The sequence below is a fragment of the Octopus sinensis genome, linkage group LG19 (assembly GCF_006345805.1).
Source record: "Octopus sinensis linkage group LG19, ASM634580v1, whole genome shotgun sequence".
Taxonomy (NCBI): domain Eukaryota; kingdom Metazoa; phylum Mollusca; class Cephalopoda; order Octopoda; family Octopodidae; genus Octopus; species Octopus sinensis.
In genome coordinates this window covers 12,608,519-12,634,343 of record NC_043015.1, presented here as the reverse complement: position 1 = coordinate 12,634,343, position 25,825 = coordinate 12,608,519, and the positions used below count along the sequence as shown (strand labels likewise).

At 35.4% G+C, this 25,825-nt stretch overlaps 1 protein-coding gene across 1 annotated transcript in view; it reads right to left on the bottom strand.

Moving 5' to 3' along the window:
- Positions 1–25,825, bottom strand: part of LOC115222320 — an 89,085-nt gene that overhangs the window by 41,280 nt on the left and 21,980 nt on the right. The window contains exons 9-19 of the mRNA XM_036511420.1: positions 24,412–24,507; positions 21,175–21,313; positions 19,770–19,861; positions 15,839–16,075; positions 14,468–14,560; positions 13,910–13,999; positions 9,603–9,713; positions 7,638–7,805; positions 5,253–5,387; positions 1,291–1,427; positions 357–481 (exon numbers count right to left, since the gene is read on the bottom strand). Coding sequence (XP_036367313.1) covers positions 357–481; positions 1,291–1,427; positions 5,253–5,387; positions 7,638–7,805; positions 9,603–9,713; positions 13,910–13,999; positions 14,468–14,560; positions 15,839–16,075; positions 19,770–19,861; positions 21,175–21,313; positions 24,412–24,507 — 1,423 coding nt within the window. The remainder of the gene's footprint in view (positions 1–356; positions 482–1,290; positions 1,428–5,252; positions 5,388–7,637; positions 7,806–9,602; positions 9,714–13,909; positions 14,000–14,467; positions 14,561–15,838; positions 16,076–19,769; positions 19,862–21,174; positions 21,314–24,411; positions 24,508–25,825) is intronic.

Here is a 25,825-nt window from a genome sequence, read left to right as displayed (position 1 = left end):
TACTTGAAGTAATAGTTTGTCCTATACTCTTACAGGTGTAATAACTTGTCCTGTACCTTTCCAGGTTTATAAGCTTAAGAATATTACTTTTCATGCTCACATTTTTCCATGTAATATATTTGTGTGTGTGTGTGTGTGTGTCTTTGTGTTTGTCCTCCACTACAGCTTAACAACTGGTGTTAGTTTGTTTAGTTGTTTGGCAAAAGAGACCAATAGAATAAGTTGTTCTCTAAATATCCTAGACCATATGATTGGGAATCAATCTTCTTAACCATGCAATAACAACTGCATCTACAGATTTAAAATCAACATGCAATTTTAAAATTTTGTAAAACAGAATTGTATTTGATACTTACTTATGATAATTGTTCTCTTTAGAAGAAAGAGTTGCAATTTCAGCCTTCATATTTGTACCATATATAATTTGGTCTAAAATTATTAATATCAGCCCAGCAACGTTTTTTTCAATGATGATAAGTATCTATGAAATGGTCAAAATATATAAATCTTTTTTAATCTTAAACACTCTACAATTCTGTGTGTGGCATTAATGGACATATACATGCATGCATGCACATCTACATGCACACACACACACACACACACACACACAGAAATTATTTATATGAATAGCTACATTTCCTTGTTGTTTTACAGAAAGCCTGTTGACAAATTGGATTAAATGAAGTATCATGAGGGTTACATACTATAAAAACAAAACTGGTAGCTTTTATTTAGTAAATCACTGATAAAGGGGGACAAAGAACAGTAGTTTAATACTTTAGAATGGTCTGGAATCAATATTAAAGAGTATAAAGAGTGTTTTGATATATTAAGATAATGCTTTGATTTATGATTCTTTTGAGAATACACTGAAGCAATGTGAAAACATGATAATGTCTAAATTCAAGTAGGAAAATATTTCTCACTTGTGATAGTGGTATAACATGCTACAAACATTTATTTCCTGAAGGTGAACATATCAAAAGAATATATAGAAACCTTTTAAGTGATTAATAAAAAAAAGTTGTAGGTATTAGTTTTCTAAACTCACTTGAAGGTTTTGTAAGATATTTAGGCTTCATCAATTATGACCAAAGATAATAGCTTAATGTTCTCCTGAGTCGATGAATGGACCTCTATGTGGTTGCTTTAGCTACTAGAAATAGCAGCCACATATCCTTCAGATCACATTCTACTGCCTTAACCCTTTAGTATTTAAACAGACTATATCTGGCCCAAACATTCTGCCTGTTTTATATCAAAAGGATAAAGAAACAACTACCTTACCTTTCCCTGTAAGAAATCCTGAAGCTGACATTTTTCAATTTCTTTGCAAATTGTAGTAATTTTAGGATGAGTTATATTCTGTTGCAGAAAATCTTTCTTAGCTTTAAAAAGTTTACTTCTGAGATTGTCCAAAGATTCTATTGTAGAAGATATGGATGCAATAGATAACAACTTTGTACTAACAGTAGAGTAGACCCCTAAGAGAATTCAACATAGTTAAAAGATATGAGTTTATTACAGAAGTTCGTAAAGATAGGATTTGAATAATTGAGTAAGTTATATAGAGAAAAGTAAACAATATTTAATTACAAGTTATAATGAGAAAAATAATATTTAATTAATCATGAAAACAAGGTTATGTCAAATGTATTTTAGGAGTTGAGAGAAACTAATTCTACTCTGGTTGAGTGAGGTTTGAAGAGAGAAAAATAGCTTGACTGAGCTCTACTGAAGAGAGCTAGTGGACAGCTTGCTAAGGTTTGCATTCTTCCATGAAAAATGTGTAAGATTTTTGAGTTCCACCCTTTATAACTAGATTCTGGGTGTCAGGTCCTGCTGTCTGACTGGTTCAATAAACTAGTAAACTTTCAAAACTTCACTATTATCTTATTAAGAAGCTACTTTTATAAGTGACTTATTCCTATTATTTCAAAATTTTACTTATTCTTATCATGAATTAAATATGGTTCTATTACAGCAACAGTGTAACCCTTCTAGCAAAGACAGCTTCTTTATTATATTTTTCTCTGTAAGGTACATTGAATATCAAAAGTGTGTAGTATTTGCAAAATGAATAGAAAACACTTAAACATTATTGAAGACACATGCACAATGTGTATACTTTGCTTGTTCACAATATATATGCTTTACTTATTGCAAGTCCCGGCATAACTGCAGATAGTGTTTGTACCATTTTACATATAGTCATGGACAGGCTGTTCAATTTACCTGTGGTTTGGTTCAGGTATGTGAAGTTGACAAAATGGCGAAACATCAATGTCCACCACTCCAGAATGGGACTTGAGGTAAGTTGTCTTACCTGTCTATGAGTCATCTCCTCCACCTCAAATCACAACCGACCAGCAAACAAGCAAAGTATTGGGTCATCCCATAAATAATGCGTTTTTTTATACTTCTTTTATTTTTCAAAATTAAGATAAACAGAGTTCTTTTTTAATCTAAAATATACTCTCCTTCATTTTCTATGATGCTCTTCCATTATCTGGAAGAGTTGGAAGGCCTCGCTTCCAAAATTCCCTTTTCCATGATGACAAATACTCTTCCAGTACTGTTTTGACCTCCTCTACAGAATTCATATTTTTCCATCCAAATGATTTTGAAGACTGTGGAATAAATGATAATCAGATGAGGCAATGTCTGGTGAATATGGTGGGTGAGGCATCACTGCCCATTCAAACTGCTCCAGCCTTTGAAATGTCATCCTCACTCTATGTGGCCGAGCATTATCCTGATGGAAGAACACCTTTCGTCTTGAAACGAAAGGTGGTTGCATTTCTTCAGACGCTGGTGTCGATGACTGGTTGAATGACTAAATCCAAGCTTCTCTGCTAGTTCCTCAACAATTACGATGGGATTTTGCTCCACCTGGGTTTACAGGACATCCTTGTCAAGCTCTACAGATCTTTCAGGATGAGGCTCATCTTCTAGGCTGTAGTTTCCAGCTCGGAATTTCTGGAACCACCATTGTCACTAGCTTACACGTATTGTCCAATCCCCATATACAACATTAATATTCATCACTTTCCATTGCATTGTTGCCTTAATTGAGCTCTTAAAGCAAAATATGCTGAATATGTTCCTTTGTCACTTCCATTATAGCTTTGAAGAAAATAACTATTAAAATAACTGTAGACAGCAATCCTAGTGTTTGTGGCCAGTTTTCTGTTTTCTCAGACTCTCTTTGTGAACCTGGCAAATGTGGAGGATGCTTGTCCAATTTGCCTCTTAATATCAGGGTCTAGTGGGGGATCATCAGAGATGGTAGAACCAAGGTAGGTAGGTGAATTCGTGGACTACCTCCAGCTTGTAGTTGTTGATAGTGATGGTGGTAGGGGTGCTTGATACCTTGGCCAAGTACGTTGGTCTTCTTCAGACTGATAGTCAGGCTGAATTTCTGACAGGCCTTTGAGAATTTGTCTACAAGGTGCTGCATTTGCTCCTCAGAGTGTGCTGTCAGTGTTGCGTCGTCTGCAAACAGTATTTTTCTGTTGAATACCTGATGAACTTTGGATTTTGCTTTCAGCCTTGACAGACTAAACACTTTACTGTCTGATCTGGTGTAAAGGTAGACACCATCTGTTGATGTTCCAAATGTGTGTTTCAGCATGACTGTGAAAAAGATGCCAAACAGGGTAGGGGCAAGAACACAGCCCTGCTTTGTGCTGCTACATATGATGAATGCCTCCAAAGAAGAGCCATCAAATTAAACGACACTTTCCATAACTACATGAAATAATTGGACAATTCTGAGAAGTTTTGGAGGATAGCCAATTTTGGGAAGGATTTTAAACAGGCCATCTCTACTAACTAGGTCAAAAGCCTTTATGAAGACAATGAAGGTGATGAAGAGTGGTTGCTTTTGCTCTCAGCACTTCTCCTGTAGCTGTCAAACAGAGAAGATTATGTCGTTGGCTGAGTGTTCTGATCTGAGATTTGGGGTATACCCTCTCAGTGGTTTTCTGAAGTCTGTTTAGGACCATGTGGGCAAAAACCTCCATGATGATGCCTCAGTAATTATTACAGTTACTTCTGTCCCCTTTGTTCTTATAGAGAGTAACAATGTTGCAGTCTCTCATGTCTTGTGGGACTGTTCCTTCCTCCCAGCGTTGACACAGTAGCTTCAGCAAGTGGCTAAGTAGAACTCGCCTTGCACACCTGGTGATCTCTGATGGGATGTCATCCAAACCCAGTGCTTTTCCAATGGGCAAGCTACCAATGGCTCTGCTCAGTTCTTCAGCAGTTGGCAGTGTGTCCAGCTCCTCCATGACAGGTAGGTGTCCAAGATGTTGTTTTCCTTGGTGTTCCACCCATCTCTCCAGCTGCTCTCTTTTGCCCTTGCTGACTTCCCCTGTTCTGGATTTGAGTGGAGCTATTTTACTCTGTGTTGGGCTGATGGCTTTCGTGATACCTTCATGCATTCTGCAAATGTTGCCAATGTCAAAAGACAGTTGAATGTCTTCACACAGTTGTGACTAGTAGTCATTTGCACACTATGTTGTTCCTTACTGATCTCAATGCTTGCAGCATTGCCCTGGTGAGTCGATGTTTCTGCTTCAGTAGGGCAGTGCACTTCTCCTCCATGGGTGTATTAAGCTCTTTCACACTTACCTCAAACCAGTCATGTCATTTTCTTCCTCTTTTCAAAGGTCCTCAGTGCAGTGCTATATATATATGTATCTAGATGTGTGTGTGTGTGTGTGTGTGTGTGTGTGTATCATTGCTGTTATAATCATCCTCATCATTTTAACATCCACTTTTACATGGTTGCCTGTATGGGTTGGACAGAGTTTATTGAGGCTGATTTTCTATGGTTAGTTGCCCTCCCTGTCACCATCCCTTACCTGTTTCAAAGCAGGGTAATATTTCCCCATGACCAGATAAGTTTCTACAGAATAGTAGACATGAATGACCATGTTTGTATGACAAGGACATTCATTTACAACTGTCATACTATATCAAGACAAGGAGACACACACACACATGCACATGCATGCATGTGTGCACACACACACACAATAGGCTTTTTTCCATTTCTCTCTCCCAAATCCACTCACAAGGCTTTGGTTGGCCCAAGACCATAGTAAAAGACAACATATGTATGTTATGTATGCATCAGAAAAGCTGTGAACCCTTTGGGAAGTTGCAACCAATCAAAAACTGTGATATGAAATGAAAAAAAGACAAACAGCATTTTGTGATCTGTAATAACAAAAGATATTTACCTTTTACACATCTGTATATTTCTATCTGTTCATTAAGATGTACTATAGCTGATTCAAGAGAGCAGTTTAGTAAAACATTAGAAGCTGATACTAATATATAGATTACGGTCAATGCTTGAAGCTCATTATTGACATCTAGAATGAAGCATAAAATAATATTATAAGCACAAGAGTATTCAAGGTTGTAAATGTAAATTTACTGTATTGTTATATTTAAGTTAATCATTATATGTGGTTACAATATTTCTTATATGAGAAAAATTCTCTTTCAAATTCTTTTATTCTTTACTTGTTTCAGTCATTAGACTGTGGCCATTCAAGGGCACTGCCTTGAAGAATTTTAGTCAAATGAATCAACCCCAGTGCTTTTTTAAAAATTTTCTAAAGCCTGGTACTGATTCTATCAATCTCTTTTGCTGAAGTTATCAAGACTTGCTAAGTTACAGGGACATAAAGTTATGGACATATGTAAACATACCAATACCAGTTGTCAAGTGGTGGTGGGAAACACACACACACATGCACACACATATACATAGGCATGACAGAAGTAAATAGACACCCTATAAAACATTGTTTTATGTTTATTTCAATTTGAAAAGGCATATATATATTTTTATTAATTGACATTTTTATGATTCAGTTTCTGTATGTGACTATTTAATCATGCCACATAAAAAAGAAACCTTAGAACTGTCTGAATTTCAAAGAGGCTGTATTTTCAGTCAATCTGAAGGTGGACTTCATCAGCATAAAATCACAGAAAACCTTGGGCTCCAGTTTTCTACAGTTAATAGAGTAATTGTGCAATTCAGCAGAGAAGGGAAGGAGTCCACATCACCTCACCCAGGCTGACCAGGGCTATATGGCAAGATCCTTCGCCCTGTTAAGAGAAGTGTGTAGGATAGTCCTTGTTACAAGACCTCTAACATAGCAGAACAAGTTATTTTAGTCCCAGAACAGCTGTCAGGTATCTCCACAAACTTGGCTACTATGGCAGAGCAGCAAGAAGGAAGCCACTTCTTCAACAAGCCAATAACAAGTGGAGAAGAGATTGGGCCGGTGAGATGGTGGAGAGGCCACTAACATTGTGGAATACTATCATATTCCCTGGTGAGTCTAGATTTGCTGTATTTTCTGATAGTGATTGAGTGTGGGTCTGGAGACTCCATGGTCAAGAATCTAATGTGAAAAAATTGCAGCCAACAATGCAACACAGCAGCTGTTCTGTGATGGTCTAGGGAGCAATTTGGAGTAATGGTTGATCAGAGCTAGTGGAGTGTGAGGGAAACATAAACTCAAAATAAATATGTGTCCATATTGCAGAAGGGATTCCTCCCAATCTTCTCCAGTGATGAAATGATTAAAGACTCTTTATTTATAGAAATTAGGGCTCCTTGTCACACAGCTAAAAAAAAACAAGATTTGTTGGAAGAGAATGGCATTAAGAAGCTTCCATGGCCAAGCTAGTCACCAGATATGAATCCTATTGAACACCTCTAGGGCATAATGGATAGGATGCTTCATAAAAAGAACAAGAAGGCATTCTCAAAGCCAGATCTTTTAAGATTACTGCATGAAATTTGACAAGAAATTCCTGAGGAGAATATTTGTCATCTGATCAGTAGCATGCAAAGGGCATGTCTACTAAATATTAGACATTCACATTATAGTATAATAAATAAAACATTTGAATGTATAATTTCAAATTTAAATAAATTTTAACAATTATAAGGGTGTCTATTTACTTCTGTCATGTCTGTGTATATGATGGGCTTCTTTCAGTTTCCATCTACCAAATCCACTCACAAGGCTTTGGTTGGCCAAGACTATGGTAGAAAATACTTGCTCAATGTGCCATGCAGTGGGACTAAATCTGGCATTATATGGCTGGAAAGTAAGCTTCTTACCACACTGCCATACCTGCACTTATATATAGATATAATAAATAATCAGGCATGACTGCATGGTAAAAAGGTTGCTTCCCAACCACATGGTTCCAGGTTCAGTCTCACTGCTTGGCACTATGGACAAGTAACTTCTATTACATCCTTGGGCTAACCAAAACCTTGTAAGTGGATTTGGTAGATGAAAACTGAAAGAAGCTTGTGTGTGTTTGCCCCCGCCCCACCGACACCACTGCTTGACAACCCCTGCTGGTGTGTTTACATCCCTGTAACTCAGCAGTTCAGCAATAGAGACCAATAGAATAAGTGCTAGGCTTTAAAAAAATATAAGTACTTAGGTTGATTCATTTGACTGACAAATTCTCCAAGTGTCCCAGCATGGCCACAAGCTGAAACAAGTAAGATAAAGGTAAAAGTAAAAAGTATTATTCCATCATCTCTAAATGGTCCTGTGAAAGAAATGAAAATTTCTTTGTACCTTTTTCCATCTTGTTTTCAATTTGTTTCTGTTTCAGTGAAAATGCAATCATATCTACTTCAAGTTCTTCGAATGGTTTTTCAAAACAAATATTTCCTGATGCATTTAAAACAGCCATAAATGGTTTTGCAGCAGTTGCCATTTCTTTAATCAACTGTTCAAATTCATCTTGTTCATAAAGAATTAGAGAATTAAAAAATTTTTTTCTTTTGCTTTTAAATTGACAGATTAAAAACTCAAATGTATGTTAGAAAAAACAGATACAATTTAAGTACAATCTCAAGACATTGAGCCTTACGAAGGAGATGACAAGGAACTGAGATATCTGGCTTTTTGCTGTACTCAAGAAGACCTGTCTACCACAGCAGAATTAATACTGGTGCCAGTGTCACATCAAAAGCACTCATTCTGGCACGACATTGAAAGTATAGGAGCTGGTACCACATAAAAAGTATCCTGTATACTCTGTAGAGTGGTTGGCATTAGGAAGGGCATCCAGCCATAAAACCCATGCCAGAACAAAGAATGGAGACTGCCAGCATGGAAAACAGATGTTAAATGATGATGATGATGATGATGATGTGATGATGATGATGATGGCGACAATGACAATGATGAAATAATTAAATAAAGACTGCTGATATAGAGAAATATGAAAAAAGATAATGAAGCTAATTTTGGATGTATTATCTATATTATATACCAAAAAAGATTTACTTTCAAATATTTATAGAAATAAATATATCCAGCTCCAGTATTTGAGTCAGTAACATCTATGGTTGTGAATGTTGGGTAATGACTAAAAGACTGTGAATTCAAGCAGCCAAAATGGGGTTCTCTAGAGTAATATTAGTCAATAGGATATGTAGCTTGAAGATTAAAGAGTTTCTCCAGATAGAGCCACCACCTTTCCATATTGAGTGGTCACAGCTGCAGTACTACAGACATGTTATCAGAATGTCACAGGAAAAAATTGCAAGATGGATTTTTCAAGCTGAGTTAAATGGCAAGAGGCCTAGAGCTAAACTAAGAATAAGATGTTTGGATAATATCCATAGTCTCAGTTGGTCATACTTAGGAATCCAGCCAGAAAGTGTTGGAACAAGTAAAAGATAAAAGATGCATTCATCATCAACAATATTGTAGTCATAATTTCAATGTCCCCTTTTCCATGCTTGCATGAGTCAGATGGAATTCTGTGGAGCACATTTTCTACAGCCAGATGCCCTTCTTGTCATCAGCATTCACCTATCCCAAAGCTAGGTAATGTTTCTCTAAGACCATACATTCTTTTCATGTGAGATTAGAAATGGTCTACCCCCAGGAGACCTAGGAATAGACCAAAATACCCACAGTCTCAATCAGCTACACTCCGGAATTCAGTTGCAAAGAGTTTTAATAATGGTTGCTTCTGAAAGGGCCCTTGGAGGAGGTGCCAGAGGACTGTACCTCTATAACTTTCCCAAGAATAGTTGGCAAAGAAGATAGATGGATGGGCATATTTATAGAAATAAGGAATGTAGTCTTTGCTTAACACATTTTATGTTTTATTTTATTTGTTTCTTTCAAGGAATCCTAATATTTCTTAATGAATTATTAAGTTCACCTTACTTCTATTACTATGCTTTCATTTTACATTTTATCCAGTTTTAATTACACTCAACTTAAAAATTTAGAGAAAATAATTACTTTTTACAGTTGAGCAGACTTGGTCAAATTATGTTCAGTAGATCTATGGCAAGGGAGAAATTAATTAATCAATTAATACAAACTTGAAGTTTCAATGGGCATAATATAACTCATCCTGTTTACACATTTTCTCCACTCTTCTTGCTTTCTAACATATAAGGCTTAATATTCCTAACAATTTCAACAAAAATATTCCACCTCATGACTTTATGATAATATTCAATTAAAATTCTATATGTAAGCAAATTGAAGTTTTGTTTATTAAAAAAAAATTACCAGTTAATGGAACAAATAGAGTGGCTTCTTTAAGTTCATAATGCTTCACTGAATGTTGATTTAATTTAGTTTTTCTAATTTTATTTTCCGTAGGACAAGATTCATTTTTTTCTGAAAATAAGAATTGCATTTCAAATATTTAAAAACATCACTAGAAACTGAAATTTTAAAGAAGTATTACATTAACTATTGATCATGTTATCACATAGAATTTAAAACACAATTTTAACAAAATCAGGATGAGTTAATAATGAGAAAAAAGAAAAAGACTGGGGGAGGGGTATGATAAAAAATAGATATAATGAGTTTGATTCCTTAGTTTACTTTCTTTTATTTTCTGTTTAGTTTTCTTTTTTCTTTTTTTTTTTTTTGAAAACAACATAACATTCAATTCAATTCAGCAAGAGTTCTATAATTTTAATTGAAATTTTGTATATAAATTGAAGAGAATTAATAAATCCATGGGAAAAACTCTATAAAATATAAATCTTTTGTTTTGATCAAGTTAAAAATATTCTTCAAAATGATAAACTTTTGCATGAAATATTCTAAAATACTTGATAATATAAACAACATTTATTGTGATTTCATTCAAGAGTTTCAAAGGGTTCACCTACGTAGAGAAACAGATATAAACAATTGATAAAAAGATATTGCATTTCCAATCAAGATGAGTCAGTCAGTATTTGTCCAGCTGCCAATATTTGAGTAGGTGTAACATCTATTTAAAATATTTTGATAGCTACCAATATTGCTCCACCCTCTTCTCAAACTGGGACAAGTATAAATCAGAGTGTGTTTTAAGAGATAATGTACTTTAAATAAAAGATGTCACAGAGAAATACAATAAACATAATATAAATATTAAAGCCGTGTTTGTAGAAGGAGAAAAAATATCCCTATTTACACAATAGAATTTATCAAAAATATAGTGTACTATATATTTTTCTTTTGTTTTTCTTTTGCTTGTTTCAGTCATTAGACTGCAGTGATGCTGGGGTACTGCTTGAAAAATTATCTTGTTGAATGAATCGACCCCAGTATTTTCTTTTTAAAAGTCTGGTACTTATTCTATCATTCACTTTTGCTGAACCACTAAGTTATGGGAACATAAATGCACTAATGCTGGTTGTCAAGTAGTAGTGGGGGACAAATACAGATGCAAACACACATGCACACACACACACATGTAAGAAATCCTTGGAGAAAAATAATTAGTTAACATAGATAATTGTTTTCTTATGGAAACTTTTTTTTAATTTATTGATCCAGAAAAAATTGCCATGACAGAAGAGTGAGAAAATTTCAAATGGTTATCTAATCAGTTATTGGCAGAAGTTTAAGGTAGGAAGGAATTCCAAAAGCAGGGAAATAATTTGTTTTATATTCCTTCTGAAGCTAGAAAAGTATGGCAAATGAGAAATTAAACAAAAAACAGATTTGATTATGTTTGAGATATAGCTCAAAGCGCTAACAAGCGCTGAAAATTGCTGGTTATAAGAAAATAAAGAAAGAAAACTAGAAATTTTTTGTTTAACCCTTTATCATTCAAAAAGGCCATATCTGACCCAAATATTTAACCTCTTTTATGTTCAAACTGACCAGATTTGGCCTCTCACACCTTCCCTACAATGTCATTCTAAAAGTAAACAACCACATTTTCAGAATCTCAAAGCTATGAGATAATGCATGATTCATTTGAACAATGTGAATAAATAAGCATTACAGCTGATAGATTTATCTGAATGATAGATTAATCTGAATCAGTGCACTATCTTCATTGATAGTGCACTGTAAACAAAGATTATCAGTTGTCCAGCACATAAATCTGCCATACATGCTTCTGCAGACATCCAAAGTGAGTGCTGACTTTGTCAATAATGATTGTCAATATTATTTTCAAAAGTTGTGTCATTAGAAATGACACTCCCAAGTAGGTGAAGTGTTCAACTGTGTTAATAAGTCAAACATCCTAATCCTTCTTACAGCATATATATGAAAGTTACGGAGAGAGTCATAGGCCAACTAATTAGGGAGAGAGTTAGTCTAGATGGGGTACAGTTTGATTTTATATCATATAGAAGCACCACTGATGCTATATTTCTCAGGCAACTGCAAGAGAAATACCTAACCAAAGATAAACCTCTGTACTTGGCTTTTGTTGACTTGGAGAAAGCTGTTGACAGGGTCCCCCAATCCCTTACCTGGTGGTCAATGTAGAAACTAGGGATAGATGAGTGATAAGTGAGAGCTGTACAAGCCTTGTACAGGGATGCTACCAGTAAGGTAGGGGTGAGCAATGAGTACAGCAAAGAATTCATGGTAGGGGTTCACCAAGGATCTGTACTCAGCCCCCTCTTGTTCGTCATATTCCTCCAGGTAATAACAGCAGAATTCATGACAGGCTGCCCCTGGGAGCTCCTCTATGCTGATGATCTTGCTCTTATAGCTGAATCACTACCAGAACCAGAGAAGAAGTTCCAGGTATGGAAACAAGGTCTAAAATCAAAGAGCCTTAGAGTTAAACTAGCAAAGACCAAAGTCACAGTAAGTAGGGAGGCAGACAAATCACAAATCCCTTCAGGGAGATGGCCCTGCTCAATCTGTAGAAAAGGTATAGGTAGAAATTCCATAAGATGCACCCAGCGTATGCTTTGGACACATAAAAGGTGCAGCAATATCAGAGGAAAGTTAACAGGGAAACTAACTTTTGTATGTGGAAGGTGCCCAGGTACAATAAATGCTGAAAACTACTAGGGGAGCAAGCTACAGATAGTAGACAGCTTCTGTTATCTAGGTGATGAAGTTAGTAGTGAAGGAGGATGTTCCAAGAGAGTAGCTGTGTGAATAATATTAGGTTGGGCAAAGTTCAGAGAGCTCCTACCTCTGCTGGCAACAAAGGGCTTCTCTCTCAGAGTGAAAGGCAGATTGTATGATGCTTGTGTGTGAACAGCTATGTTGCATGGCAGTGAAACATAGACTGTGACAGCTAAGACCATGAAAGAAATGAAGCCAGTATGCTTTGCTGGATGTGCAATGTCAGTGTGCATGTTCGAGAGAATGTAAGCATCTTAAGAGAAAAGTTAGGCATAAGAGGAATCAGATGTGATGTGCAAGACTGTGCTGGTATGGTCATGTGATATGTATGAACAAGGACAGCTGTGTAAAGAAGTGCCAATCTCTAACTGTGGAGGGAGTCTGTGGTAGAAGAAAACCCAGGAAGATATGGGATGAAGTGGTGAAGCATGATCTTCAAACTTAGAGGCAATGACTGGTGACCAAGACCTTCAGTGATATGCTGTGCTTGAGAAGATAGTAGATAGCTTCTGCTGTCTATGAGGCTCAAAGTTCGAAGATCATGCTTAACTGCCTCATTCCATGTCTTTCTGTGTCTACTTCTACCACAGACTTCCTCCACAGTTAGAGATTGGCACTTCTTTACACAGCTGTCCTTGTTCATACACATCACATCACCATATCAGCACAGTCTTGCACACCACAAAGTGGCTGAGTTCCTTTTGAATGTTGGGCCACATGAAGGCAATGACCAAGACATTTGGCATTATGTCATGCTTCAGAAGACCCATCAAGCTAAGCAAAATCACAGTCGTGGCAGATACTGGTGTCACACAAATTGGCACCCATGCCAGTGGCACATAAACACACTCATTACACTCTCGGAGTTGTTGGCATTAGGAAGGGCATCCAGCCATAGAAAACATGCCAAATCAGACTGGAGTCTGGTGTAGCCTTCCAGCGGGCCAACCCATCATATATATGTATATATATATATATATATATTATATATATATATATATAATATATATATATATATATATATATATATATATATATATATATATATATATATATATATATATATATATATATATGTATGTGTGTGTGTATATGTTTGTGTGTCTGTGTTTGTTTCCCCAACATTGCTTGACAACCGATGCTGGTGTGTTTACGTCCCCATAACTTAGCGGTTCGGCAAAAGAGGCTGATATAATAAGTACTAGGCTTACAAAGAATAACGCCTGGGTTCGATTTGCTTGACTAAAGGCGGTGCTCCAGCATGGCCACAGTCAAATGACTGAAGCAAGTAAAGAGTAAAAGAGTAAAGGTCTACATTGACAAAAATGATTAATGTTATTCTTAAAATAAGGTAAATGAAAAGAGTTCATTTCCCACATTTGTGATAAGACTATGATGTTTTACAGACTTAACTCATTTTATGAATTTTAAATTTTATGTTGGTAAAATGTGTTGCAATCCCATAATTAAGTAGTAAATATTCAACTAACTTTCTTCTTCAATGTTTTTAGATCTAGATCTCATCAGAAGGAAATTTTCCAAGGGATTTTTTCCAAACTTATCTCTAATATGTACATTCACTGAAAGTAAAATATAAGACACTTTTTAATGCAAAGAAATAAAAAAAATTACATAGATACAGTTTACAATTTGAGCACAAGAATGAAAAATGTAAAATTTTACAAATAGTACTTATGAAAAGACAAAAAAAAATGCTAACTTGTCCAGCTGGCAATCTTTATGGTATTATAGAATAACTAATGATAGAGATGAAAAATTTCTTAAGTCTGATAGAGTTCACAATTTAAACAGAACCAGCTTCGATTTTTATATACGTTTTACTTGCTTCATTGGAGAGTAAGAAAAGCACATTCTATGAATAATCTTCAAGTTATACTTAGTTGCAAATGAATGGAATGAATGTTCGAAAGTACAAGAAAATATATTCAATGTTATTTTACTTCCAAAAGAGATTAACTGCTATGTAATCATATGTCAGCAAAACTTTTCCAGAGATAGTTCTAGAAGGAGAACAAAGTTGACCTTACCTTTAGGAGATACTTGAGTCTTTTTCAAATAGTTTGGTGGTAAATACTTTTGTCTATGAAGTTCTGATGCTTCCAGGACAAAATCCATTTCATCTATTCCAGATGAAATTATTTGATTAAACAAGCATGGACAAAAATAAAAAAAACAACAACATTATATTGTGAAAGAGTAAGAGAGAGAGAGAGGGGGGAGAAAGAGAGAGAAAGAGAGAGAGAAACTGACAGAAAGGCAGACAGACAGACAGAAAGAAAGAACTTCTAAGAAATTACTCAAACTGTTTAATCTAGTAACTAAATTTCTCTCAGAACAAAAAGCAAAAAAAAACAAAAAAAAAATGTACACGTTTTTTTCCTAGTAAGTGTTAATATGTATTCTTCCAAAGGGTATTGAGTAATCCTTCAGTTTAATACTAAATTGCTTCTATAACTTGGCATAAAACATATATATATATATATATATATATATTCCTGTATATTCCATCTTCTGTCTTTCAATTACTATATATATCTATCTATCTATATATATATATATAAAGATGAGAATGTGTGTCTGTCTGTCTGTGTGAATCCCTAAGACTACACAACCAATTTCATTCAATTTTACACATGCCTTACATTGGGGAGTGGTAATGACTAGGGTAGGGTAGCTGACTGTTTATGGTGATCATTCTTCTTTTGGTTTCCTGTAGCTTTGCTCTCTTTTACAAACCCAGTGAACATACATATATTTCCGATTTCAAAGAAATCTGAACAATAGATATAAGACCCAAATTAAAAAGATTCCCAACAATTCAACTTCTCTGGTTGACTTTAAGATCTCCCCCACCCCACATTTTAGAGCTCTATGAACTCCATTTTTCAGGAGCAAAAACCTTTCAATAGGTTCCATAAGATTTGAATTTTGGAATCTGGGCATAAAGATGAGTAGTAAGGGATAAATGTGGCATGAATAGAATTTTTGTTAGGGTGTGTAAAGAGGGAAAGAACCCTCATTAAAATTCTTCATCTGCAATTTTGGTGAAATTCGAATCATAGATATTCCAGTTCATTAGAGAAAATAATATAAAAGAAAAGTCTAATTCTTCAATTCCATGTGACATGGGCAATGCCGGGTATCTCTGCTGATATATATATATATATATATATACAAACACATACACACTAGTTTTAGGTGAAACTAATTACATTGACATTAACTACCTAAAATTCTTCAAAATAATACAAAGAAGTATACCTATGAACATTGTAAGTGCCTAGTTTAGTTAGCTAAATATTTGACAAATGAAGTTATCTTCAAAGGAAATTCTAATATCAGCTGACAATCTATATCCATTTAGTTTATATATAAGAAAGAAAATAATGGCACAGTACCACAAGTATATTGGTATTTTTCAAGGGATATGATGTCCAAGTCCTGTTGCAAGATAAGATTTTCTTCATCTTGTAAATATTCTATTTGATGAGGTTTTACATATATCATTCTTTCAAATGGATCCCATGTTAAAATTAGTTCAAGTTCACTTGTAATGGTTTCTGGTAAAATTTCCATTGATTTCATTGCATTTGCAACATGGCACTGTTTAAAGCTTGCAGATTCCAGGATTGGTTCTGCAAAAAGTAAAAAAAAAATAGTAGATGTTTGAAAACCACAATTAGCAAAGGAGGTGGCTGCTCTGAAAATATAGTAGTCAAAAGAGAAACAGGTTGGAGAAAGTTCCGGAAGAGTTTTCCTCTCAGAATGAAAAGCAGAATATATGATGCATGTGCTCGAACTGCAATGCTGCATGGTAGTAAAATATGAGCCTTGAATACAGAGGACATGAGTAGACTGGAAAGAAATAAAGTGAGCATGATCCACTGGAGATGCAATGTGTATGAATGACAGTACAAATGCGCAAAGAGAAAAACTGAGTGTAAGAGGAGTGTGCAAGAAAGAAAACTGAACTGGTATGAACATGTAATGCATATGGATAAGGACAGTTGTATAAAGAAGTTCTGATCACTTAATGTGGATGGAGTGTTTATGGAAAGAGGGAGTCCCAAGAAGACATGGGATGAAGTGGTGAAGGTTCATCTCAGGATCTGCAGTTGCACAAAAGAGATTAAAAAAGACCAGAGTGACTGGCAATTTGTAGTTCTTGAAAAGGCCTGCCCACCTCAGCAAACTGAATTCTGGAAGTGCTGTGTGTACGTGTGTGTGTGTGCACAAGTGGGCCCTTCACCCTATCTCCTACTCAAATTACACACACCCCACTGCCCATCAGCTCTCTACCCACAGCTATCCTTTGATACAACTTATTTTTCTTGCTACCTGGAACCATCTCACCTGCTATTCATTCTTCATCTATTAATACTGTTCTCTCCACCTATACTTTACATTGATCAGCTCCTTCCCACCAGTTGACCTACCAAATTATCTCTGGTCCCCAACCACTTTCTACATGCACTATGCTTGCTTCTCCCTGCCCCTGCTCCTATAACCAATCCAACCACATCATTTCGTTCTTGTCCTTCCCCTGTTTACTACAACATCGTTATTATCCTGCAGCACTCTCCCCCACCACTTTCCTCTGCACCTTCCTACCCCACAACTCATGCATCATTGGTTATTTCTCACCTTTAATCTACTTTATCACTACATCCACCCTCCAACCCTACCCAATCTTTACATTTCTCACCAAATTCTCCTCTCCTCACTCATTTCCCCATTTCTCATTCACCTATTTACTCTTGCAATCTCCATCCACCCACACTGCTTTTCTGTTCCCACTCACTTCTACCCATCTCATGCTTTGAGGGTCTAACCGAATACCTCATCACAACTATTCTATTTCTTTCCAGCTCCATCCAATCATTTTCATCCTCTTTTCTAAATGTGAATAGTCATATAGCTCGTCCACAGCAAGAAACCTGTTCCTCCTATTTCTCTCATCTTCTAAGCACCCGCTCACCTCATAAAACCCTCCACCCTTGTACTATTGCGCACAACGGCAATATAAAATGATAATAAGTAAAACAATAAAAAAATCTAAACAAGATCTAACAACAATATAGATCAATCTATGGTTTTGTAAACTGAGCTTTCAGAGTGTATTGCTAATTATCTCTGATTCTTATTGGCCATATGGCTCAAAATCTTTGTTTAGTTATACAGAAACATTCGACCCTTTAACATCAATAACAGGATATGGATAACATAGCAGCTGTTATCAAAAGTATTGAATTCATATCCTGCTGCCAACATGCTTATCAATGATAGCATTCTAGTTTTCCTTTCTAAATCATCACAAAATATTTTTTATTTTGATCCAAAGCATGAAGATTACAGTGGTAGGGATATAAAACTAAGTGTTATATGTGCATTTCTCAGCAGCTTAAAATAACATAAGTGAAAGGAAACATTTACAACCAGAAATTAAACCAGATTTGATTAGCTACACATGAATAAGAGATTTTATATGTATATTTTGCAGAGGTGCACTTGCCAGGCAAATGAGTTCATCTGAGACTGTGTCTGGAAACTAAAATGATTGCAGTGTGGAAGGTGGTGTCCATATCACCAGGTCACAGTATCAAGCAATGAAAACTTTGACATCATATTGCAAACAATAAATGTTTAAGTGAAGGTAGCAATCTGTGTGTGTTTCTAAATGGCTAACATGGGCCTTCCATGCCGCAACTTTGTATTATTTTTCTTTTAAATATTGCAATACTTTTTGCACTGACTTATTTTTCATCATATGCATTATGCTTAGATATAGATCTGTAAAAACGCTTAACTAAATTAGTTTTTATTTGCCTTGCATAATGAATAATAAACCAAATATAATTATCATTTATAGAATTAACAGCATTAAGTGTATCTGAACTGCCATATGGGGTATACTTTTTAGTCTTAAATTTAAGCCTGTTTTCATACAGAATATAATAATTACTACACTTATTCTTATTAATACTATTACTATTATTAATCATGTTATTCTTATTATGAATAACATCATTATTTTATCAATACATGTTTAGCATATCTACATTATTGGTATTGGTTTCAGAACTTGCATTTACGCCATATTTCATTCCTCGTGTACACAGGTTATCCTTATATTCAGTAATGGCTAATTTATTAGTTATCTCATCAGCCTTATTAGTATTTCTATTTATATTTTTATGGGATTTACTACTTTTAATCATATTACACACATCTCCAATATTAGATCTACACACTCCATTGTCAATCGATTTACCATTATTTGTTTTGCAAACAACTTGCACATGCAAATGCTACCAGTCGAGAACTCTGCATACTGGAAGCCTGCAAGTGTATGGGGTCATCAGGAGAGAATGTGCGCCATTTGGGGCCTACATCTTGATGGCATCAATGCACACCAGCTCCACTCACTGATATGTGGCCTTGCTTGCTAGATCAACTGGTTATCAAATAAAACTCAATATTCTTCTAGCCACTGCTCATTGTCACTTTATAACCAAATCAAGTGGTTAGTTTTTTCCACTGTAGTTTGGATATTGGTCATGGTGGTATTTACTTTTATGATGAGCTAGTATTTTTTATAGTCTTCATTTTTACTACAATATACAGTCCTATGCATGTATCCCACCTTTTTAAGGGAAACATTATAATATTCTGCATTATTGTTAACAATTTCCTCATTAGAAGATAAATATGAAATATGCTTTGAAATATTATAAACTAAAGTTTGTGTAATTGCTTTAGGATGATTACTATTAAAGTTAATATATTTCAAATTATTGTTAGGTTTATATGGGCTATATTGGCCAGTAACAAGGTTCAGTTTAGCATCTAAGTAATTAACAAAATCATGTTCATTTTCAATAAAAAGGTATTTTTTTGTAATTTGGCAGTCCTTACATGGATACAAATTTTTTGGGGGTGTATCACAGTGCTGAATGAGTAGAGTAGACATATTACTAGGAGAGAAAAGTAAAGATAAAGTAACTGATATATTCAGGGAGTATGTGAGAGAATAATTAAGCTTAAAAATAGCCATGGTCAATATGACAGTAACATTTATTTCTGTACATGCACCACAATCAGAAACAATAGCTGAGCAAAAACACTATTTCTACAAAGCCTTTTTGCAGACAACATCTGTAACAAATGACAAAGATCTTGTTATAACTGGTGACTTTAATGGACATAACTATATTGTACAATTCTACTTCTTCCAATTCTACCATCCACTGATTAAGTTCAATCCAGCTATTATGTAGCATTTCATATTCATACGCAGAGTAACTTCAAATATGTGACAACTTTACTTACCAGGAAGTAGCAAGATAGCCATTTCAGAACAATATTTTTCTTCTTGCCAGATTACCTTTACAATTTTCTCAACACTTCTTGGGCTAATAGCACTGTAATTGAGATTATTGTACTGACTTATTAATATAATTATTATAAGGAATTCCAGGAGTTTAACACATATATTCTTAACAAGATTGAATTTTACCTATTTGCAGTCATTTTATTGTATGATGAATAAATATAGGATGGAATATTTTATCTAAGGTCATTTCCACTAATTGTAAATTAATTTTATTCTATTTAGATGGATACTTCAAAGTTAAATTTTTTGTTGGGTGGTAAAATTTGATACAATTTAAATAATTGAATAACAGAATATTTTCCAGAACTTTGCTTTGTCTTTCAGAACACTGAATCAAACTCTACAAGCATTCTACAGTCATGACAGGCCTTACACCTAAGAAAGATCTATCAACAACATTAACCTTTTAGCATTTAAATTGGTCATATTTAACCCAAATATTTTACCTGTTTTATCCTCACCAGATCCTATCTCTCATACCTACCCTACAATGTCATTCTAAAAATATACACTCATATCATCAATATCTTGAAGCCAAAAGATAATACATGGTTATCCAAAACAATGTGAAAAAATAAGCATTACAGTTGACAGAGTAATCTGAATGCTAAAGGGTTAAAAGAAAATATTTAGAATGAAAATTAAACAAAGAATCAATTTCTTGTTTTAGAAATAAAACTAATTGTTACAGCATTTAAAATCCTTTGTCAATTAAATGCTATTTAGTGTTACGAGGCACCTTCTTCTGTGACTTATCAAACTTGTATGTATGCAATTCATTTAAAATTTGTTGAAAACATTTTCATTTTTATCTTTTATGATTTAGACGGAGTAGCAAGTGTCTATGACCCTTTAACAGGACCTCTGAAATTGGTGGGAGAAAGAAGAAAAAAATTCATAGATTACTGCAACAGGAAGTCATGCATCAGGACACCAAGTTATTCTCGGATTAGGTAGAATTTATTACTGAAGCAGTGACACATATAAATTTTTTCTTCCTTATCCTTTATTTTTGAGAGTTGTTGGTGACTTCAGAAACCAGATTGCTACAAAACATTCTTAGATTTGTGGAGAGTAGGGAAAAAGGCTTGTATTTCATTTATGTGATTTTCAAAGGCAATAGCAATATAAATAAAGGGAAATGTCTACAGTTGGGAATTGTAACTAGTTTGACTATTATCAAACTACAAAGCTTTTCTTTAAGTCTTTGTAAACTAAAATGTTGTACTAATTATATTAGCTAGATGCCTAAACCACATTATTGATTATTCTTAATATCATAACATAATCTATGTTCTAGATACTTATACCATCATCATGTGCAGTAAAAAAATAACTTACTAATCTTGAGCTTCTTGGATTTTACTGGGAACAGCATTTAAGGAATGAATTAGTTTAGTGAAATCAACTTGTTCTTTTTCCATGGAAACATGAGGTATAAGTGGAACCTCTAATGTTTTAACTACATGTTCTTCTTTCTCTAAAAGGTAAACAATTAAACAACAAAAATTACTCCAGGTTAATAAATTCAATATGATAACCTCAAAAGACTTTCAATATTTGTCAGCAAATTCAAATAAAGATATAAGCTTAAGGGTGAAAAAGAATATCGGTTTGTAAACTCTGCCTTTAACCCTTTTGTTACCATATTTTTGTTGAAATAAAATTGCCTTTGTTTCAATTGATTTTAAAAGTAATAAAGAATTTTGTAAATAACTGTCATTAAGCTGGTATTCAGAATATAAATTAGTGTGAAATTTTGATGGAAGGTTATAATTTAAATGACTTTAAAACAAAGAATTTGCATCATAGAACTAAGGTCAGTTTCAGGCAGGTGAGTATAAAAAGGATTAATTGCATAACTGTGTGGAGGAAATAGAAATATGTGTTAAATCATACAGATATTAATCTGTTCACTGAAAAAGATGAAAAGTATGAAGAATATACACATTAACAATATCATAATCTGCGTGACTGTGAATTTCACAGCAAATAATATTTTGATAATATTTCTGTATGCCTTTTCTGCAAGAGAGAGAATGATACAGTTTTATACTAATGTCCTATGAGATGTGTAGCAGTGGGGATTTAGTTATGCTGTAGTCTGGATTATTAAAGTGATGTATTATCCCCAGCATAATTTCCTGTACCATATTGATTTCAAATTTTGGCACAAGGCCAGCAATTTCAGGGGAGGGGTAAGTTGAGTACATCAATCCCAGTGCTCATTTTATCGATTCCAAAAGGATGGAAGGCTAAGTGAACCTTGGTAGAATCTGAGCTCAGAACATAAAGACAAATAGAACGCTGCTTAGCATTTTGCCTGGCATGCTAATGATTCTGCAATGTTGCCACTTTAGTTTTCTGTCATATTAAATTTTAAAATATCACCTTACAGATTTTAATAGTTTGAAAATAAATTAAGGTGTGCATCGATGTGTTGCTGATATTTGCATCCTTCATCTACTCTTTACTTTTTTACTTGTTTCAGTCATTTGACTGTGGCCATGCTGGAGCACTGCCTTTAGTCGAGCAAATCGACCCCAGGACTTATTCTTTGTAAGCCTAGTACTTACTCTATCGGTCTCTTTTGCTGAACCGCTAAGTTACGGGGACGCAAGCACACCAGCATCGGTTGTCAAGCGATGTTGGGGGGACAAACACAGACACACAAACATATACACATACATATATACGGGCTTCTTTCAGTTTCCATCTATCAAATCCACTCACAAGGCTTTGGTGGGCCCGAGGCTATAGTAGAAGACACTTGCTCAAGGTGCCATGCAGTGGAACTGAACCTGGTACCATGTGGTTGGTAAGCAAGCTACTTACCACACAGCCACTCCTTGGTGAAAGATGTAGACATATATATGTGAGCATGTGTGTATAAAAAACAAAAGATTGGAGGTACTGGGATCACATTTATTTCTTGGTTATGGCCATTTGAATAACATCGTTTATACTCCACAACTAAAGATTTTTAGTTTGCATAAAATGCATGCTTCTACTGAAGAATTGTTTTTATACATTCTTTTCACTGGAGTACTGACTGAGGTGACTGTCTGGATCCCGAATCCTTTCATTTGACACAAACACACACACACACACACACATGCATGCACACACACACACACACACACACATGCACGCACACACACATGCATGCACACACACGCATTCATGCACACACATGCACACGCACACACACAGAACAAGCTTTTGAAAGTTTCCTCTTTAAATTCCACTGACAAAAGTATTGATCAAACTGAGATTATGGACTGAAAAGAGGGGATTGAACCATAGTTGCAAAGTGAACTTCTTAACCATAACCACACACCCATGCCTGCACTCTACCCCACCACACTTTATGCAAAAGAAAAGTTGAATGATGCACATAATCAGAAATATTCTTTTCTACTCTAGGCACAAGGCCCAAAACTTTGGGGGAAGGGGCTAGTTGATTAGATCGACCCCAGTATGCAACTGGTACTTAATTTATCAACCCCGAAAGGATGAAATGTAAAGTCAACCTTGGCGTAATTTGAACTCAAAATGTAAAGACAGACAAAACATCAGTAAGTATTTTGCCCAGCATGCTAACGATTCTGCCAGCTCACCATCTTAAATAATCAGAAATATTAAAATGCATATTAACAGTGAAAGCAAAAGATTAGATTTGCAAAAGTTAATGAAACTGAGATTAACATAATTGTCTTCAAAGACCAGAGACCGAGACCTTTGGAAGTATGCTGTGCGTGGGAAGACCCGGCAGAACAAGTGAGACCATAACCCGTGGCCTCTACCTGGGATGTAGCCAGCCCACTTATGCATACCTTTCCTTCTTGTGACACAAACCCTACTTGTGAAGACCTGTTGAGGCAAGTGAAAATCAAAATCGAAATCGATCAACATCAATGGAAATTGTAGCTGTGATACCAGTGCCGATGGCACGTAAGAGAACCATCCGTACATGGCTGTTGCCAGCGCCGCCCCGACTGGCCTCCGTGCCGGTGGCATGTAAAAAGCACCATCCGATCATGGCCATTGCCAGCCTCGCCTGGCCTCCATGCTGATGGCACGTAAAAAGTACCATCCGATCATGGCCGTTTGCCAGCCTCGTCTGGCACCTGTGCAGGTGGCACGTAAAAAGCACCCACTACACTCACAGAGTGGTTGGCGTTAGGAAGGGCATCCAGCTGTAGAAACACTGCTAGATCAGACTGGGCCTGGCGCAGCCTTTGGGCTTCCCAGACCCCAGTTGAACCGTCCAACCCATGCTAGCATGGAAAACGGACGTTAAACGATGATGATGATGATGATGATGAGACAGAATCAAAATATGCGGCTAAGTATGGAAATGGAAACTACATGAATGAATGACAAACCTATCAGGATATATAATGAAAAGGACCTGCAATAATATCTGAATTTGTACTAAGATTAGAAGGGAAGGTACTAAGTAGAAAATAATGGTAAACAGTATTGTTTTAATTTATAAATTCATTTTTATTCTATTTCAAATTAATGGATTTTTTGTTGATTGAGAATAGTAATTAATTAACTGCTGCTACATACCTGGATAAAACAGTTGCATAGGCTGAGATTCAGTACAGGGTGAATTTGAAAATTTTTCAAAAGTATCAAAGTCTTTTATTAGTAGATTTTCTATAACTGTCAAAAAAGGCAAAAATTCAGTAAATCTATATTTGAAAAACATGCCAAAAACCATAAGAAAACATATATATGTATATATGCATTTATGTATGTATGCATGTATGTATGTATGTATGTATGTATGTATGTATGTATGTATGTATGTATGTATGCATGCATGCATGCATGCATGCATGCATGTATGTATGTATGTATGTCGGGTCATCAGCGACTAAACCGGCAACTTGGTGAGGAGGGTGTTTATTGAACACCCTGCAGAATGAAAAACAAAACCTGTCAAAGGGCGGAGGAACTCTTGAGAGTCAACGGCCATCCAATAAATGGCTGTATCATGCGCAGGGACAAAGAAATAATCGGACTGAATACCCGATCGCGCAGTTAAACCATTGGGAATGAAGGACTCCTAGCCTTTGTTAGGGCATCCTTCTAAGAGAAGGTAACTCAGGTAACTGGGATAACTCCGAAATAAAACCTGCGGCTCAGTGGTTACCGATGATGTTGACTTGTTCTTCTTTTCGGATTATGGCTGCTGTTGCTTAGTGAGTGGGATTGACTCAGTGCACAGCCTTTCCTCACCTTAAAAAAATCTTCTTGCACAGGCATTGCACGATAACAACATTGATTAAGCTTCGTGCAATGGCCATACTCGATACTGAGGGGGCAGCCACCATGTATGTATGTAGGAGAGTTGAATTACAGAAAGATTATAATGTTAAATTTTTGTAATGCAAATTATGTAAACGAAAATAAAATTTATTTGTTAGCCGAAAAATTACTGAATCTTATGATACCCCAAAGGTTAAAATTGGCAACTCAGTTTTCGAATGTATTCATTACTTTCTGTAAAAATTTTTTTATTTCTTTATGCTTTGAAGAGAGCAGAAATTGAAAGAAAAGAGAAAGTAAAACTGCAACATTTGCTTTGAAGTGAAAGTAGAAAGTGAAAGAGAGGAGAAAGTGAAAGAGGAGAAAGTGAAAGATGTATGTATGTGTATATGAAATGGACGTGTGTGTGTGTGTGTGTGTGTGTGTGTGTGTGAGAGAGAGAGAGAGAAAGTGAGTGAGTGAATGTGTGTTGCCATGTATGTGTAAGTGGAACTCACTTGGTCTCTCTTCCTGTCTCACACACACACACATACAATCTCTCTTTTATATATATGGAAGTGTCTCTGTCTGTTGTTCTCTATGTTTGTCTCTCACATTCCTTGTGTGTCTATCTCTTCCTGTCTCCTCCTCTTCCTTGATATCAGCCACCCTCATTTCCCTGAACCTAACACTTTTGCATCCCATTCATTTTATCATGTAATAGCCCAAC